Below are 17,895 nucleotides of genomic sequence, written 5' to 3' on the forward strand. Positions count from 1 at the left end.
TAGAAATAAGGACGGGCCCCTCAGGCTGCTGTTCTCAGCGTGTTCTACTACAAGGGTTGGGGGGCCACCAGGAGGTTCTTTCCCACCGGCCTCACAGTGCAGACCCCAGGTCAGGGCCAGGCCGCGCTGGATGGGGAGTGGGTGGCTCTGAGCCCACACTGGCCATCGTTGTCGTACTGTACACTCGATGGTACCCAGGGGCCAGGCTATGAAACTGTCATGTTAAAAATTGTTGAACATCAGTACTGTCACTGCAAAGTACACTGTGGACCCATCCAGGGTTCTTGCAATTGCGGGGTGACGATGTGGGCCACCAGACAGGATTCTCTTTCATCCGTCTGGTTGTTGGCTCACAAAAGCCTAATATAGAGACTACTGAGTTTCAAAAATTCCCCAAGACATTTTCCCCTTTCTCCAGAGACTAGGTTTTACCAGCTTTGTGTAAAAAGATCATTCTTCATCAAAGTCATACACAGATAGAGGTCCAGTCCTTCCAAATGGCTTCTGATGAGCGAGAGCAGGCCCTGCCCCACCGCCCGCTCCGGGGGCGCCCAGTCTCAGTTCTCCCAGCTGCATCTCATGGTATTTGCACCCAGATTTCAAAGAACTTGCTTATGCTACTTGTTTCCCAAGTACAGATATTATCTGGCAGTGTCCTTCTGTGGAGGATGAAGGTTCGTCTCCCCATATGCCCTTCCCACTAGTACAAACATACTCCTCTTCCCTGATGCTCCAGTAGAGTTCATGATCATTTTGGAGTAATCAGTATTCAGTGTTTACACAATTATAATGAAGCAACTATTATTCCCAGCTTAGTTGTGTTACGTACTGTAATTACATTCCTTATATAGCCTTCAAATCGTCTCTTTTTTGTTTGTGGTGTTTTCTAGGTCCTATCACAACCCCAAACTCTCCATAGGTTCACAGACCTCTGCTAAGCTTTGTCTCCTTGCCCACCTCGATGCGTTGCTCCTGGAGCCTCCATCCTATCGCAGTCTATGGCTACCCAGCCCTGTGGTCCTGGAAGCTGCCTTCCCCATCATTCTGGGGGTGCCCTTGGTGATCCCACCTGGTGGAGCCCGTTCCCTCATTTTACTCCCTTGTTTTGGTGGAGTGCACCTTCCAGTGCTTTCCGACAGGCCACTTGCCTTGGTGGAAATGGCCATGTTCCCCCTCCGTTGTTAAGGGGGAGAGTGCTTGCATCAAGGATTCTGGCCCGTTTCTCTCTTTTCAGATGCTTCCAGGCTCTGTTCGCTTGCCTCCAAGCCTCCACGTGCTAGAGATGGTGAAGTCAATGCCCTGCTTCCCGAGACGTTCTGTGCAAGCTGGGTTTCCCCACCCTGCTCTGGAAGCTTTTGTGTTTGGATCTTCTTCTCCCAAGCAGTTCGACATTTCACGATGATGTTCCCTGTGTGGGTCCTTCCCCATCCATTGTGCTGGGTCCTGGGGGGGCCCTCTCAATCTGCAAAGTCATGTCTTTCAGTCTGAGACAGTTTGTTGAATTATTTCCACTGGTGATTTCCTTCCCTAAGTTTTCTCTTTGCTCTCTGGAACTATTACTAGTCAAATATTGCAATCCAAGAAGCTCAAAGAATTCCAAGCTCAAGAAACATGAAGAAAAATACATCAAGATACATCATGATTTCCAAAACAGTAGTGAAAATGAGCAAAGCTGGAAGACTCACACTTCCTGATTTCAAAACTTACTACCAAGCTACGGTAATAAAAACAGTGTGGTGCGGGCATAAGGATAGACATGTAGGTGGATGGAATAGGACTGAGAGTCCCGTGCATCTGTGGCTGATTGATTTTCAACAAGAGTGTCAAGACCAGTCAATGGGGAAAGAATGTCTCTCAGCAATTGGATATTTACATACAAAAGAAAGAAGTTGGACCCTACCTCACACCACGTGTAAAAATTAACTCAAAATGGATCAAGGAGCTAAATATAAGAGCTAAAACTATAAAACTCTCAGAAGCAAACATAGGGGTAGATTTTCATGGCCGCAGATTTGGCAGCGGGTTCTTATACATAATACCAGAAGCAGAAAAAAGACAAAAATAGGCAAACTGGACTTCATCAAAATTAAAACACTGTGGTACACCTAAGATCATTATCAAGAAAGAGAATAGACACCCCATAGAATGGGAAAAATATTTGTAAGTCACCTATCTGAAAAGTCTGGTACCCGGAATATATGAAAAACTCCTACAACTGAACAACAAAGACACAAACCAGTTTAAAAATGGGCAAAGGATTGAACAGACGTTTCTCCAAAGACACACAAATGACCAACAGGCACGTGAAAAGATGCTCAGCGTCATTAGTCATTAGGGAAATGCAGATCAAAACCACAATGAGATGCCACTTTGTGCCATCATGGCTATAAACAAACAAAATCCAGAAAATAGCAGGTGTTGGCAAGGACACAGAGAAATGGGAACCTTCGCGCATTGCTGGTGGGAATGTAAGATGGTGCGGCTGCTGTGGGACAGTTTGGTGGTTCCTCAGAAGATTAAACAGAGTTATCATGACCCAGCAATTCCAGTCCTGGGTATATAACCAAAAGAATTGAAAACAGGCATTCAAACAAAAACTTGTACATGAATGTTCACAGCAGCCTGACTCACAAGAGCCAAGAGGTGGAAACAGCCCAAATGTCCATCAGCTGATGAATGGATAAACAAAACCCAGCCTATCCATACCATGGAATATTATTCGGCCATGGAAAGGAATGAAGTCCTGATTCATGCTACGGTGTGAATGTATCTCAAAATTATGCTAAGTGAAATAAGCCAGACACAAAAGGCCACAGATTGTATGATTCCATTTATATGAAATATCCAAAGTAGGTAAATGACAGAAAGTAGATTAGTGGTTGCCAGGAGACGAGGGGAGAGACTGCTTAATGGGGTGATCAAATGTCCTGGAACTTGGTAGAGGTGATGGCCGTACAACATTGGGACGTTAATAAGGACTACCAAATTGTACATTTTAAAACTGTTCATTTTAGGTTATGTGAATTTCACCTCGATTAAAAAACCCCAGTCAAGCCACTCTAACCATCCAGCCCCGAGCGGACGGCCCTGCCGTGAGAAGGGCCAGGGAACCGATCCCCACTTCCTCAGCCCCCTCGGCTGCTCCCCATCCTGGATCTTCTCCATCAAAGGCCCTCCCCGTCTCATCCATGCTGCCCATTCCCTGCCCGGGGTTCGTCTGCCTGGCTGAGTTCTCTTTTAATGAGATTTCCTTGTTGAAACATTGTAAGAGAAAGTTAAAGAAAAGCACATCTGATCTAACAAACCATAAATACATTCATTCAGGTAGCCAGATGTTACTAAAGGGAGACTAACATTTGAGCTGGCCCCGGCTCCTCGCTACCTGTCACGCTAGAGCGATGCCCAGCGTCAGGTGGGGAGAAATCGCACATCTGTTTGTTTAGTGTTGACGAAAAGCAAGAGAGCCTGGACCCGGAGCCGACAGTGGGTGGGCGTCAGGGCTGGGCCGCTGCCCCCGCAGCTCAGGGTTCCAGGACACTTCCTGACTTGGTCTTCTCGTCCCGCTCCCGGGCAGCAACAAACTTCAGCAGGTCAATGGCAGTGACCACCCCGAACACTGCTTGCCTCTTACTGGACTTCCCGTTGTTGTTGTCTGAGGAGGGAACAGGGGCAGGTTTAGAGGCGCCCGTGTATGGAGCTGATGGAGTCCCCCCACCCACCTCCACTGCCCGAGGCTGAGCCCAGACTGCTGCCTGGGGGCCCGGCCCAGGCAGGGAGGGCTCCCGAGTCCCGGCCCTGAGCCTGCCCGAGTGTGGCACCCAGGGCAGCCAAGCATGAATGCCGCCCTCTCCTGACTCGAGCTGTCTGGGCAGAGCCACCCAGAGCAGCCTCCTGCCTCTCTGAGGCACACCCACCAGCAGACGCCCGCCGAGGCCTCATCGATTCCAAACCGCGTGCGGCTCTTCCTCGGTGCCCAGGGCTCGAGTCTAGGCAGGAACCTCCAGCCCTGCCCACATCCGTGACCTGCATCAGCTCCCATCTCTGGCCTAGGATTCTGACTCCACCCACGTCTGGTTCTCAGGCTCAAAACGAATGCCGGCCCCTGGGCCCCACCCCATGCAGCCCATGGGCAGAGAGGGTTGGGGGATGGTTAATTTTATGTGTCAACCTGACTGGGCCACGGAGGGCCCAGATACTTGGTCAGACGTATTCTGGGTGTCTTTGCACGAGATCCACATTGATCGGGTAGACTGAGTAAAGCGGCCAGCCCCCCCCCCCCGCAGTGTGTGGGGGGCCGCATGCAATCAGGTGAAGGCCCGAATGGAACAAAAAGGCCGACCCTCCCCGAGCAGAGGGAACTTTTCCTGCTTTGGACTCGAACCGAAGCACTGGTACTTCCTCGGCTCAAGCTGCCCACTCAGCCTGCAGACCGTGGCACTTGCCAGCCTAATCCTGGAAGCCAGGTCCCTACCATGAGTCTCTTTCTCTGGATACACACATCATATCAGTTCTGTTTCTCGGGAGAGCCCTGACGCATAGTTGTCAGGAAGCACCCAGAGGGCCAGAGTGAGTGGGAAATGCGGGGTCGCATCCCATTCCGTCCGACCCCCTTTGCCAGCACCTCCGGGGCCATCTGTCCCTCATGCCTTTGGGGGCAGAGGTCGCACAGGTGGGGATGGGGGGAGGCTGGGCATCCCACCGGCCTACTCAGAGCATTTCGGGAAAAACAAGGGGACACAGAAGAGACCAGCCACCCGCACTTCAGGGACTTTCGGGCAGGGGGCGGCTGTGGAGAAGCCCGTGCAGGCCGCTTCCCTGCTGCTCGTCCCTGTGGGGAGGGCCATGTGCAGCAGCCCTGGAACCTGGCCCTCTCGACCCCTCGGGAGATCCGTCCAGAGCCTGGGTGGGCAGACTTTCTGCAGAGGGCCGTGCAGTCTCTGTTAGGACCACTCGGCTCTGCCAACACAGTGGGCAAGCAGCCTGGACAGCGAAATCAAGCACGGCTGTGTCCCAGGAGACTTGATTTCTGGACTGTGAGACGAGAACCTGTCATTTTTCTTGGAGATGTTCAAGTATAAGTAAATGCGAGACAAAGAGGAAGAGCCCTCCTACCCAGGCTGGGGGGCCCGGGACCCTGGACGCCCTCCTGTACTCTTGGGGGCTACATTCTGACTGCAGCCATGCACAAGGGGCGGGTGGTGGGGCATACATAGCCGCAGCCCCCCCGCCCCTTGTGACCAGGCCTGGCCCCGAGCTGTGGAGCCAAGGGCCAGGGAGGGGCTGGACGCGGGCCACTCCAGGACCCTCCTAGTTCTCCTGATTCCTACGAGCCTCGTCCTCCCCAGAAGCAGGACGGCACCCCGGGACTGCAGAGGGGCACTGAGGAGGCTCAGGAAGCAGCTTTGGGAGCAGAGTTATGAAGACCGGTGGCCTCACTGGGGTCCCTCTGAGACCCACGCCCAAGGCTGGGTGGCTGAAGGTCAGCACCACCGACTCCCTAGATGCCCTATGAGGGACGGGGGCCTCAGTGCCGCACAAATGCTCATGTCAGGTAGGCGCCTTCAGAAGCCTGGGGATGGGGACGCAGCGGCCAGTGCCCCGCAGGGCTCCCACCTCCCGGCCCCACTTACACTGGATCTGCTCGTGGACCACCAGGGCGAAGTGGTCCATCTCCAGGATGTGCAAGAGCTTGCCTAGCGGGTCAGTCAGGAAAATCTGGAAGAGAAGCCGTGGTCACTGCTCACCAGGGCAGCCCAGCCAGGCAACAGGAGAGGTTGGGCATTGCTCCAGAAGGTTCTCATGCTGATTCAGAAACTGAATGCAAGCCTACAAGTCACCACCAACTGACCCAGAGGCCCTGATCCTTCCACTGGGTCTGGTGGGGATACGTGTGGCCATCCCCTTGGGAAAGGCTGCCAGACCCCTTCCTCCCCCAACATCCCAGCGCCCAGCCTGCAGTGCCTGGCCCAGCTCACACTCAGGAAAGACCCTGGGGATGTGGGCAGCAGGGAGGGGATTGACCCCAGGGCCCCTCTCTCGGCCCAACTGCATGGAAGTGGAAGTCACAGTGACCAGATGCCCAGAGGGAGGATGTCTGCTACTGGGGAGAGGCCGACGCGCCCCCAGTCTGTGTCTCCATCTTTGAGAAATAAGTCTGAGGAGGCCGCCCCGGTTCCAGCCTCCCTGCCCTCGGGAGGGTGTTCGTCTCACTCCCGGCATTTCACATGTCAGAGCACAGGCGGCAGTAGGTTCAGGTGAGGACAGAAACCATCCCCTCCTCTTAAACCTTCAATCAGGCTTAAGGCGACATCTCTGCAAGTCGAAGTCGTCTGAGGCCATAATTCTTTTCCAGAGATCTTTCTGGTTTGGAGTGACGCAAAGGGCAAAGAAAGCAGTAGGCGGGGACAGAGCAAATGGAACGAGCTTTCCACTCCCCACCCAGCACTGTGAAGGGGATGCACACCGGCAGACCTGGGCAGCCTGGGGCCCCACCCGCTCTCACCACCGGCCACAGTTCAAGGTCCTTAGACAGGTATTTACAGACGGAGGGCGCGGGCAGTGAAGCCCCAGGCCACACCTGGTGTTAACAGCCGTGTCAGGTCACCTGTTTCCTGTCCCTGGACCTGGAGAGTCCTCCGCCCCGTGGCCTTCCCTGCTTCAGTTCCCTGGGGAGGGTCAAGGGCTGGATGACCCCCTCCTGGGGGCAGTGAGGGCTCCCCATCAGACGTGGCTGCACAACCCCCAAGGTGACTTCCAAGCACAGTTAGCCCTGGAACCTGACTGGGCGCCCTTCCCATCTCAACCCTGGCGACGGGGGTGATGTCTCCATACAAAGCCATGCACTACAGGGCTGGGTGAAAGGTCAGCAGACCTTACACAGCGGCCGCCAGCTCTGCCCTTTGGCCCTCAGCTCTGCCAGCATGAAAACAAAACAGAAAATCGTGGTGCCCACCAGAGCAGATACCCATCCCAGTAGAGAGGGGCAGCAGAGCCAGAGGAGGCCGGGTCCCGGGATGCGGGATGCAGGAGCGCAGGCTCAGCCCTTCCCCAAGGGAGGGGCCAGGCACACACAGTGGAGAATCAACACGAAGGCCAGAGACACAAGGGAACCGGACTCTGCCACGGAAAGTGAGGGACAGTGTGCACGCCTCGCTGTAGATGGGTCTCAACACCGTGCTGCGTGCAAGAAGCCAGGCAAGGGGTCCACACGTAGGGCTGTGTGCAGACACCGTCTACCGTGACAGGAAGCACATGAGTGTGCCCAGGGACGGGGTCAGGGAGGGGCGGAGGCTCAAGGGGCACGAGGAAGCCTTTGGGGCCACGGAGACGTTCACTCTTGATTGTGGTGATGGCTTCGTGGGTGTACATTCATGTCCAAATCAGGAGAGGCCGAGGGCCTCTCCCAGGGGGCTGCCAGGGCCGGGAGAGCAGGACCCGCCCCTGTCTTCTGTGGTCTCTCCAGCTGCAGGAGCTGGAGGAGAAGGGGTGAGGGGTCTGCAGGGACCACGCGAGAGGCGAGGGCAGCGGGGGTGGAGATGGTGAGAAATACATGGATTCTGGTGACATGTCAGCTGTGGGTGTGACGGGGAATGAGGAAAACCAAATTCCTTCCCAGATTTGGGCTCAACTCCTTAGCCTTCCTGATATGAAACAGCCAACAAGGGCCTGGCCCAGTGGCCAAGTGCTTAGTTCACACACTGCTTGAGCGGCCCGGGGTTCACAGGTTCAGATCCCGGGCACAGACCTGCACACTGCTCATCAGCCATGCTGTGGTGGCACCCCACATACAAAAGAGAGGAAGATGGAACAGATGTTAGCTCAGTGACAATCTTCCTCGCACACACACACACACACACACAAAGCCAAAATAAGACCAAAAACACCCCAAACAGGCAACAAGCTGCCAATGCTGCTCACTGGGAGGTGGGAGGGGAATATGGTTATGAAATGTCAGGTGCCACTGGGACTGGGTGAGAGGATGTCCTGACTCCCCCACCCTCAGGGACACCAAGATCAGCGTCCAGGTGGTTCTGCTCAGGCCCATCAGAGGGTGGCCACCATTGTCTCAGGATGACCAGGGGGTCTGACCAGCCCTGACACAGCAAGGGGTGACACCACAGAACATTCTAGTTCTTATTAAATAATTAGGCACGCCAGGTATTCTTAAATGAACGCATGCCCTGGAAAAATTAGGGCCATATGTTATGGAAACAATCACGCTGGCTGATGCCCAACTTGGCTGAGAGGATGGTCCCCGGGCTGGGCTTGCTAATGACCCCCAGACATCGCAGAAACATGGTGAATGCTGGTGAGCTCCGCGGCCCCATGAGAGCCCCTCCCGACCTGGGCGCCTCCATTTGCAAAGTAGGGGCGAGTCCTCAGATTTATGGGTTTGATGGGGGTGCAGCCAGCATTGGCCTGCTGACACCTCACGCAGTGCTGCAGGCTGGGGACCCGGCCCCCTCACACAGGAAGCGCTGCGCCCTGCCTTTGAGGACAGAGCTGGGTCTCGGGTGCCCACGGCTCGAGCGGAACGGAGCCCATACCTGTTGGAACTGCTTGTAGATGATTTTGCGGACCTCGTCCGATGGCTGAATCTTCCCAGCGAGCAGGGATGACAGCATGTTCCCACGAGTCACCATCCCCAGGATCACCCTGCAGCAGGGGGCCGGGGGGCAGAGGGCAGGGGACAGGGGTCAGTGCAGGGGCCTCTCCCCAAACAGCAGAACACACCCAAGGCCACACTCCGGGTCCGATCCAGGTCTTTGGCCAAACTCAGAACTAACTCCTCTGAGAATTCAGCAAGTATCTGCCGAGCGCCTCCATGCGGCGGGAGCACCGCGGGGACCAACGCCTGCCCCTGGAGCTGCCCCCAGCGTGTGGAGACAGTAAACAGTCCTTCGGGTATTTCCCTTCTGACAGGTGTCAAGGGTGACCAGCCCACCGGTGTCCTGGGACACGGGACTTTCAGGGCTAGAACAGGGACGGTCCCAGGGAACCCACATGGTGGTCTCCCAGGCAGGCCTTCCTGTGTTGACAGCCTCAGAGTGAAGCCACTATCTACCGCCTGCATCCTGCATGCACACAGTGAGTGCAGCAGGCCGGCACAGGGGCATAAGCCCTACGGGTCACTACGGCAGGCCCCCCGCCCCACCAGTGCCCACAGACAAGACATCCAATGGGCGGTCTCATGCAAGGACATCCTGATGCAAAGTGACCAGGGTCAGCCAGGCAGCTGTGGGGTCCACATGGCTGCCCTTCCCAGCATCGCTGACACAGAGGAGCGTGGAGCCCAGGTCCAAGCAGAGCCCAGTGGGCAGAGCTCGGATGGCGGTGCCCGACACTGACCCCGATTCATCGACCACGGGTGCCTGGTCGAAGCCGTTCTCGCGGAGGATCTCCATGGTGTGCTCACAGGTGACCGTGGGCAGCACTGTCAGCGGAATTGGCAGGCTCAGCTCCTGGACTCTGAGGTGCCACCACCTGAGGGAAGCGGGCAGGGCAGGGAGGGCCATGAACTGGGGGGCGGGAGTCAGGGACAAACGCTTGCACATACGGGCGGCGTCACAGAGGGGGACCACGGGGATGACCCGCCAGGTGTGGGGCACAGCACAGGGGCCCCAGGTCCCGGGGACATGTGTCCACAAACACCACAGGTGTTTCCAGGGTGGAACCTCTGCTCAGAGACATGCTCACCATGGCTTCTTCGTCAGGACGTCCTCCTCATTCAGGAAGCCCTTCTGCAGCATCCACTTGTCGCTCAGGAACTTGGACCTGCAGGTGCCGGGGCCACCAGGGCCCGGACAGAGGGTCTGACCACTGCCTCTGCCCAGGCTGAGGGCACACGGTTCTCAGGGGAAGCCCAGCACTCCTCCCCGGACCCCGCAGGTCCAGCAGAGACCCCAAGCGGCTGGCTGGGGCTCCAGGGAGAGGCCTGGGAGCCAGACTCCAGAGAGACCCCAGCTGGGACCCACGGGTCGATGGGGCACCTGGTCAGCCAGGGCACACAGGCCTGCGGCTGGATGGCTCAGAGCATGGAAGGTTCTGTCCAGGGACCTTTGCCATCAGGCCGCCCGGGGCTCCCTGGGCCTCTGCCCCAGCCCCGCTCGAGTCCACTCTGGAAGATGGAGTCTGTCCCACCCAGGGTCAAAGGACACCAGAGCAGGCCAGGGGACTGCCATGGCCCTACCCTAACAGGGTAAACCGAGGACCAAGGGAGTAGGGAGCAGAGAACCCACCACCAAGACATGCTGAGTGAGCACACAGTCATTCATGAACACACACGCCATCTCACACACCCACTCCATGTCTCACACACTCTCCATCTCTCACACACTCCATCTCTCACACAATCTCCATCTCTCACACACTCCATCTCTCACACACTCCATCTCTCACACACACTCCATCTCTCACACACTCCATCTCACACACACTCTCCATCTCTCACACACTCCATCTCTCACACAATCTCCATCTCACACACTCTCCATCTCACACAATCTCCATCTCACACACTCTCCATCTCACACACACTCCATCTCTCACACACTCCATCTCTCACACACTCCATCTCTCACACACTCCATCTCTCACACAATCTCCATCTCTCACACACTCCATCTCTCACACACTCCATCTCTCACACACTCCATCTCACACTCTCCATCTCTCACACACTCCATCTCTCACACACTCCATCTCTCACACACTCCATCTCTCACACACTCCATCTCTCACACACTCCATCTCTCACACACTCCATCTCTCACACAATCTCCATCTCTCACACACTCCATCTCTCACACACTCCATCTCTCACACACTCCATCTCTCACACACTCCATCTCTCACATACACTCCATCTCTCACACACTCCATCTCTCACACACTCCATCTCTCACACACTCCATCTCACACACTCCATCTCTCACACACTCCATCTCTCACACACTCCATCTCTCACACACTCCATCTCTCACACACTCCATCTCACACACACTCTCCATCTCTCACACACTCCATCTCTCACACACTCCATCTCACACACTCCATCTCTCACACACTCCATCTCACACACACTCTCCATCTCTCACACACTCCATCTCTCACACACTCCATCTCACACACTCCATCTCTCACACACTCCATCTCTCACACACACTCCATCTCACACTCTCCATCTCTCACACACTCCATCTCACACACTCCATCTCTCACACACTCCATCTCTCACACAATCTCCATCTCTCACACACTCCATCTCTCACACACTCCATCTCTCACACACTCCATCTCTCACACACACTCCATCTCTCACACACTCCATCTCTCACACACTCCATCTCTCACACACTCCATCTCTCACACACTCCATCTCACACACTCCATCTCTCACACACTCCATCTCTCACACACTCCATCTCTCACACACTCCATCTCTCACACACTCCATCTCACACACACTCTCCATCTCTCACACACTCCATCTCACACACTCCATCTCTCACACACTCCATCTCACACACTCCATCTCTCACACACTCCATCTCTCACACACTCCATCTCACACACACTCTCCATCTCTCACACACTCCATCTCACACACTCCATCTCTCACACACTCCATCTCTCACACACTCCATCTCTCACACACTCCATCTCTCACACACTCCATCTCACACACTCTCCATCTCTCACACACTCCATCTCACACACTCCATCTCTCACACACTCCATCTCTCACACACTCCATCTCTCACACACTCCATCTCTCACACACTCCATCTCTCACACACTCCATCTCACACACTCTCCATCTCTCACACACTCCATCTCACACACTCCATCTCTCACACACTCCATCTCTCACACACTCCATCTCTCACACACTCCATCTCTCACACACTCCATCTCTCACACACTCCATCTCACACACACACTCCATCTCACATACAAACCACACTCATACACATACCTCCACGCTTTGTTACTCACTCACTCTCTCACACACACGTGTGCATGCACAGCAGGCCAGCTGAGCAAAAGGGGAAATGGGCGTTCTCACGCACTGAGCACAGTAGGCAGGCACCTAGCTCAGGGAAGTGTGGCGGTGGGCACCCAGATGTGAATGCCTCCACCATTGGGAACCCAACTTGGACCCCACCAGTGGCCACCAAGCTCCCTGGAGACACGCAGCCCTGCCCCTGGGGTCCGGGAGGCAGCCCGGGGGGTGCGGGCGGGAGGAGCCCTTTAGGTCCTGGCCCCTACTGCCCAGAGGCCTGCTGCAGAGCTAGCACCGCCCAGTTTCAGCCCAGTTTCAGCCAGTGACTCCGGGCAGGGCCCTTGGCCCAGGGGACAGGAATTCACTGCAAGAGGCTGTGAGCTGCCATGGGGGGAGCGCAACCTGCGCTCCTGCGACGCTGGACCGGAAGCGCACAGCGCTCGGCACCGGCAGACGCGAAGGGCCTCAGAGGCCGGGCACACACATGTCACAGCAGGTTCTGAGGGGTCGCCGGAGCACCCCACCCCCGCCCTCCCCCCTCCCCCCTCCCCCCTCCCCCCTCCCCCCTCTCCCCTCCCCCCTCCCCGACGCAGGGGAAACCCCGGAACGAGTGGGGACGGCAGGGAGGCGCGCTTAGGGCTGCGCCCCCTCCCCCTCCCTCGGCTGCGGCTCTCAGAGCAGGGGGGCTCGGGGCTGCGATGGAAGCAGAGCCGCCTGCACATGGGGCTCCGCCAGGCACGTGCCTGCTGCCACCGCGAACGTGCGCTGCCTTCGAAACGCGGCTCTTAGACCCAAGGGGACAAGGTTGGATGAAGAAATGAGCGCCCCAGCCTGGAGGGGCCCGGAGGGCGAAGCAGAGCTCCCAGACCCGCGGACCCCCACCCCGCCCTCCTTCTTGCTGTCGGATCTCAGGGAGCACAGAGGGAGCAGAGACAGCTCCAAGGACGGCGCAGGAGGGAGGCTCACATGTAGTTGCGAACCGAGTCGGGCAGGATCACCACGCAGCGCTGGCCCTCCTGCAGCTCCTGGGCGGCCTTCACGGCCCCGGCCATGGCACAGCCCGAACTGCCACCTGCCGAGGGGGTCGTGAGTCAGACTGCAGTGTGCATGTGTGCACACGCATCTGCACGCACGCCTGCACACCCGGACACGTGCTGGAGGGATCCGCGGGGAACCAGCCGCCGTGGCTGCCTCTGGAGGAGGCGCTGGGCTCCGTGCTGGGAGGACCCAGCTCCTCCCCATCCAGCTATGGGCCTCTCGTCCCCCTGAGTTTCATGTCTGCTCAGGATTTCATGACTAAACCCTCCCCAAGGAAACAGAGCCCCTGGAGCCAAGGGACACCGCTCAGTAGGGCGGGGCTGGTGCCCCCAGGAAAACTCCACGAGACCCACCCGAGCACCAGAGAGGGCCGCGCTGAGGAGCCCAGCACGGCCTCATGTCACTGACCGCCCACAGCCGCCCGCCAGGCAGACGACGCCCTTCCCCACTTTGCAGACCAGCCGTCCCCGGCCCAGGAGCCCGGGTCAGAGGCAGAGGGACGGATCCCGAGAGGTGACTGTGCTCTGCCACGCGCCTGCAGCCCCTCTGGGCCGCGCTAAGGAGGCGCGATGGAGCCGCCAAGAGTGCACCCCGCAGGAAAAGGGGCCCTTCCTCCTAAATGGTGGAGGCGGGCCTGCTGCCAGCATCCACGCTCAGGCTCCATGTGCACTGACGACGGGAAGCGGGGACACACCAGGAGCACCACACGGGCAACGACTACGAAGAACAAAGTTGCCTTTCCACAACAACATCCTTTTGGAAAGGTTTTTCCAATCACAGGGGCTGGTTTCCAATCTCTAAACTGGGGCTCGGCTGTCCAGGGACCCGGCCACGCTGAGGGCTGATTTCCTTCCATCTCCTCTGTCCCCACCCCCAAGGTGACGCGACACAGAGCGAAGGCACATCTCAAATGACCTCCTGCTATATTCCCCGCGGAGATTTAAAGCGGATTCGCTGTGCATCCTCTCGCACGCAAGTCCCCTGGATCGAGGTTGAGCCTCTTCCCTGTGGGGCCCGGACGGGCCTCGGGGCTCCCAGAGGAGGGAGAGTGCATGGGCACATTGCCCGTCTCCTTCCGGCTCAGACGCCCGAGTGACCACACCCTCCAGCCTCTCCCACCCCCGCCCAGCGTCAGACCCCCGCAGATGGGGAGCCCCCAACCCAAGGTCAGTGCTGGTCTTGACTGAAAACAACAAGTGTCCCAGGAGCGTTGGCCTCACCCCAAAACCCACCACACAGAGGCCCATGTTGCCAGGACAGTCCTGAGGGGGCGGAGCTAATGCCACTCACTGTCAGCCCCATGGCCCACTCGGCAGGGGGGCCAAGGCCCCAGAAGCCTACTTCGTCTCTCAGGCCAGCAGGTCACAGACCCCAGCCCCCTCGCATCTCCTGCTCCTTCCCTCTCGGGTCTGGGTGCCATGGCCCCCTCCCCAGAAAAGGTGTTACACATCAAAAACAGAGCACGTGGACCCCAGGGACCCCAGGAATATGGACCCTTCTCCAGCCATGCTCTGGAGGGGCGCTCAATGCCCCTGCCCCACAGCCTCCTGCCCTTGCCTGTGCAGGTGACCCCGCCTTGAGCTGGAGGACAGGAAGGCTGGCCTTATGAACAGCTGGGGTGGACAGACAGCACCCCATCTGTCCTCTGCACCCCGCTGCCACCCCACAACCCACCCGCCTGCCACTCACCGCACAGCAGTCCCTCCTGCGAGATCAGCATGCGGGCAAAGGTGAATGTCTCCTGGTCAGTGATCTTGAACCATTTGTCCACCACCTGCAGGCAGGACCCAGGGGACGGGCTCGGGAGTGGCTCCAGCAGCTGTGCGGTGGGGGTGGGGGCCCCACAGCCCATGTTTGCAACCTCACAGACGACCTTGGTCCAGGCGGCCGTGACCTTCAGTGGACGCAGCCCCTCTTCTGGAATCCGGGACTCACGTACACAAACCCAGAACTCTACCTCTCCCTGTTGCAACACAGCGACTACAACCACTGCGCCCGCCCCTCTGCACTGCACGGCCTGGTGTCCCTGCAGGGTCCGCTCTAGGACCCTCAGACTGAAGCACCCTTTAGGGTCCTTAAAAAGAGCCTGTCCTGGGTTCTTAACTCCCCCACCCTCCTGCTCACCTGCCCCACTGCCCGACGCTCTCTCCCTCTGCAAGCGCCTGCCTTGTGCACAGGGCTGCACCCTTGACGCCAGCTGTCTTGGCCTCTTTGCTGAGCAGCGTCACGGCACCTACTGGGTACAGCACTGCCTGCTGCCTAGTCTGGACCTTGCAGACTATGCTTCCTCTCCCTGCTGCCACAGTGCTCACTTCTCTGTTCCCACTCGGGAGGAAAGCTGGGCCGGCTGCCTGTGGTCAGGCGTGCCCTGAGGGCCAGCTGGTCACCTCACCCGCCCTGCAGAGGGAGCGCTCCGGCCACCCACCTTCCGGTCCAGCACCGTGGGGACGAAGTCATAGCCGATGCCCTCCACCTCGTAGGCCGTCTGCTCCGTCTGGTTCAGCTCCTCAGGCTCTGCCAGGATGGAGCCTACAGGATCCACCCCGATGATCTGCAGGGTGGGTGGTAGGAGGGATCAAGTCTGGCAAAAGTCGCACCTGGATGCGCCTGCTGACCATCAGGGCGGCCAAGCCCGCCGCTAACAGGTGCCAGTTAATGATCTGCCCGAGGGATGCGGGCTTCATTCCCGGGCTTCGGGGGCAAGACTTGAAACCCAGAAACCCAGGCCCAGGCCCTGGGAGATCACAAGGTAAATGTCCAGCTCGGGGCACTCAGGGGACGCCGGGGGGGAAGCGGCTCCCCAGGGGAGCTCCTCCTGTGCAGGGCACCCCAGGACAGCCCCGAGAGACCACCCTGGGGGACAGCTGGAGTCATGGGGACGAGAGGCGGTGCTGGCACTGAGCTCTTCCTGGATGGCACAGGAACCGTCAGAGGGAGAAGATGGGCCCAGCACATGAGCTGGGTATGACACAAGCCCTCCCAGGTCCACACTCAGCCTCAAATCCAGGCCCTTCCCCGACTCTCAAAGCCCCAGGTGGGCAGCCGCAGGACCTGAGCCTAAGAGCTTAGAGCTTCTGGAATGATCCTTGGAGGCCACTCAAATCCACTCTCCCAATCAGGGTCGGGGGTTCACTGGGCCCTTTATCTCCCAGGCAGGTACAGATACACACCCCGTACAGGACTCGAGGCTGCCTAGGCAGAAACGTCAGGAACGAGCACTTTCAGCTCCAACGCAGAGGCCTCTTGCGGGGGCCAATGCCAAGGACTCGATGACTGAGCCCCAGCCACAGTTCAAGCCTCAAGCCGTCCAGCCTGCCTCTCCTGGGCAGGGCTACGTGCCTCCCCCGGGCCCCACCACCCCGCTCACTCACTCTGCATCCAGGGCACTTCTCCTTTAGCTTCCTGCCAATGCCCGTAATGGTGCCGCCCGTGCCCGCTGAGGCCACCAGCATGTCCACCTTCCCTGTTGGGAGGAGAGCCCATCAGGGAGAACATTCTCGGGCTGGTCCACCACTCTTAATAATAACTGAAAACATACTTGATCAAAGTGAAGGCAGTTACCAAAAAGTTCAAAATAAAAACTATTCTCAGAGGTCAACAGCCTCTCATCACAGTCCTTTATCTTTAAAAAGCGTTCACAGTGACAGGGACCCAGTGACTTGCACTGAGTCTGCTCAACGACACGCAGCTGCTGAAATCGCGGTTTGCTGTGGATCCACAAAGCCTGTCCAGAGGCGTGGTGGCACCGGGGACAGGGCACAGGCGGCTGAGGGACGAGCCAGGCTCTTCCCTGTGCACCGTCTTAGGCTGTTCGGTTTTGGATGATGGGATTAAGTGCACTGAATTATCAAGGTAAACAGACTCAGGCACTCAGGCTCGGCTCTGAAACCATCTGGCTCTCTGATTGCAGGGCGCCGGCTCGGCCTCCTGCAGACAAGTCGGCCCGGCGCCTGTGCAGGGCAGAGGTTGTTCGTGCCAAAGGGAGGAATTCTCACACATGAAGACTGGGGCAGCGGATGCCTGGACTTTGCTGCCTGGCTCCTGGGCGAGGAACGAGCCTGCACTTCAGGGCCAACGCCAGCACCAGGCTCCAAACAGTTGCCAACCCCGGCAACTTCTGCCTAAAATCTCCCAGGGAAACAGCCTGTCCAAGAACATCACAACCCCGAGGGCCGGGGCACCGGAGGTGAGGAAAGGCTCCCAAGAGACGCATGTCCACACAGAGAGTCAGCCAGTCGCTGACGTCACCACCCCGGTTCCAGAGACCAGTAAACCCGAAGGCTGAATTCAGCGCCCAGGTTGGGGCTTGACGCCGAGGGCCGTTCAGTAACTGAAGCCCTGGCTGCGAGCCCAGCACCAGCCTGGACCACCTCGCACCCTGCATTCGTGGGGGTCCCATGGGTCTGCAGGACAGTCTGCTGGGTAAATCAATACGACCGAATGGTATGTCTGGTGTTACAGGAGAGGCCAGGCAAAGTCCAAGAGAGCACAACAGAGGGAGGAAACTGCTCTAGGGAAACACTCTACAGAGCATTTCCCAGAGAGCGGACATCGGAGCTGTGTTTTGAAGGATGAATAGGAGTTTACCAAGGAGAGGGTAAGTGACTTGTGCTCTCCCAGGCAATCAGGGATTGATGCAGTCAAGATGGACAGAGGGGTTAAGACAGAAATACACACCGTCACACTGCTGCAGGATCTCCTCAGCAGTGGTGTCGTAGTGAGCAAGGGGGTTGTTGGCGTTGCGGTACTGTGCGGAAAGAAGGCAAAGAGGTCATGAGGGAGGTGAAATACACTGACCCGGCAGCAGCCCCAGGACAGCAGGCAAACAGCTCAGTGCAGGCCACAGGGGGCCC

At 57.7% G+C, this 17,895-nt stretch overlaps 1 protein-coding gene across 1 annotated transcript in view; it reads right to left on the reverse strand.

The window, feature by feature from the left end:
- Positions 1 to 2,815: 2,815 nt before the first annotated feature.
- LOC106829916 (cystathionine beta-synthase-like) overlaps positions 2,816 to 17,895 on the reverse strand; it is a 31,045-nt gene continuing 15,965 nt past the window's right edge. Inside the window, exons 7-16 of the mRNA XM_044751007.2 lie at positions 17,720 to 17,789; positions 16,414 to 16,505; positions 15,468 to 15,593; positions 14,732 to 14,816; positions 12,971 to 13,076; positions 9,697 to 9,774; positions 9,349 to 9,483; positions 8,547 to 8,655; positions 5,631 to 5,715; positions 2,816 to 3,652 (exon numbers count right to left, since the gene is read on the reverse strand). Of these exons, the coding sequence (XP_044606942.2) occupies positions 3,522 to 3,652; positions 5,631 to 5,715; positions 8,547 to 8,655; positions 9,349 to 9,483; positions 9,697 to 9,774; positions 12,971 to 13,076; positions 14,732 to 14,816; positions 15,468 to 15,593; positions 16,414 to 16,505; positions 17,720 to 17,789 (1,017 nt within the window). The 3' untranslated portion in view covers positions 2,816 to 3,521. The remainder of the gene's footprint in view (positions 3,653 to 5,630; positions 5,716 to 8,546; positions 8,656 to 9,348; positions 9,484 to 9,696; positions 9,775 to 12,970; positions 13,077 to 14,731; positions 14,817 to 15,467; positions 15,594 to 16,413; positions 16,506 to 17,719; positions 17,790 to 17,895) is intronic.

This window comes from Equus asinus, chromosome 18 (genome assembly GCF_041296235.1).
Source record: "Equus asinus isolate D_3611 breed Donkey chromosome 18, EquAss-T2T_v2, whole genome shotgun sequence".
Taxonomy (NCBI): domain Eukaryota; kingdom Metazoa; phylum Chordata; class Mammalia; order Perissodactyla; family Equidae; genus Equus; species Equus asinus.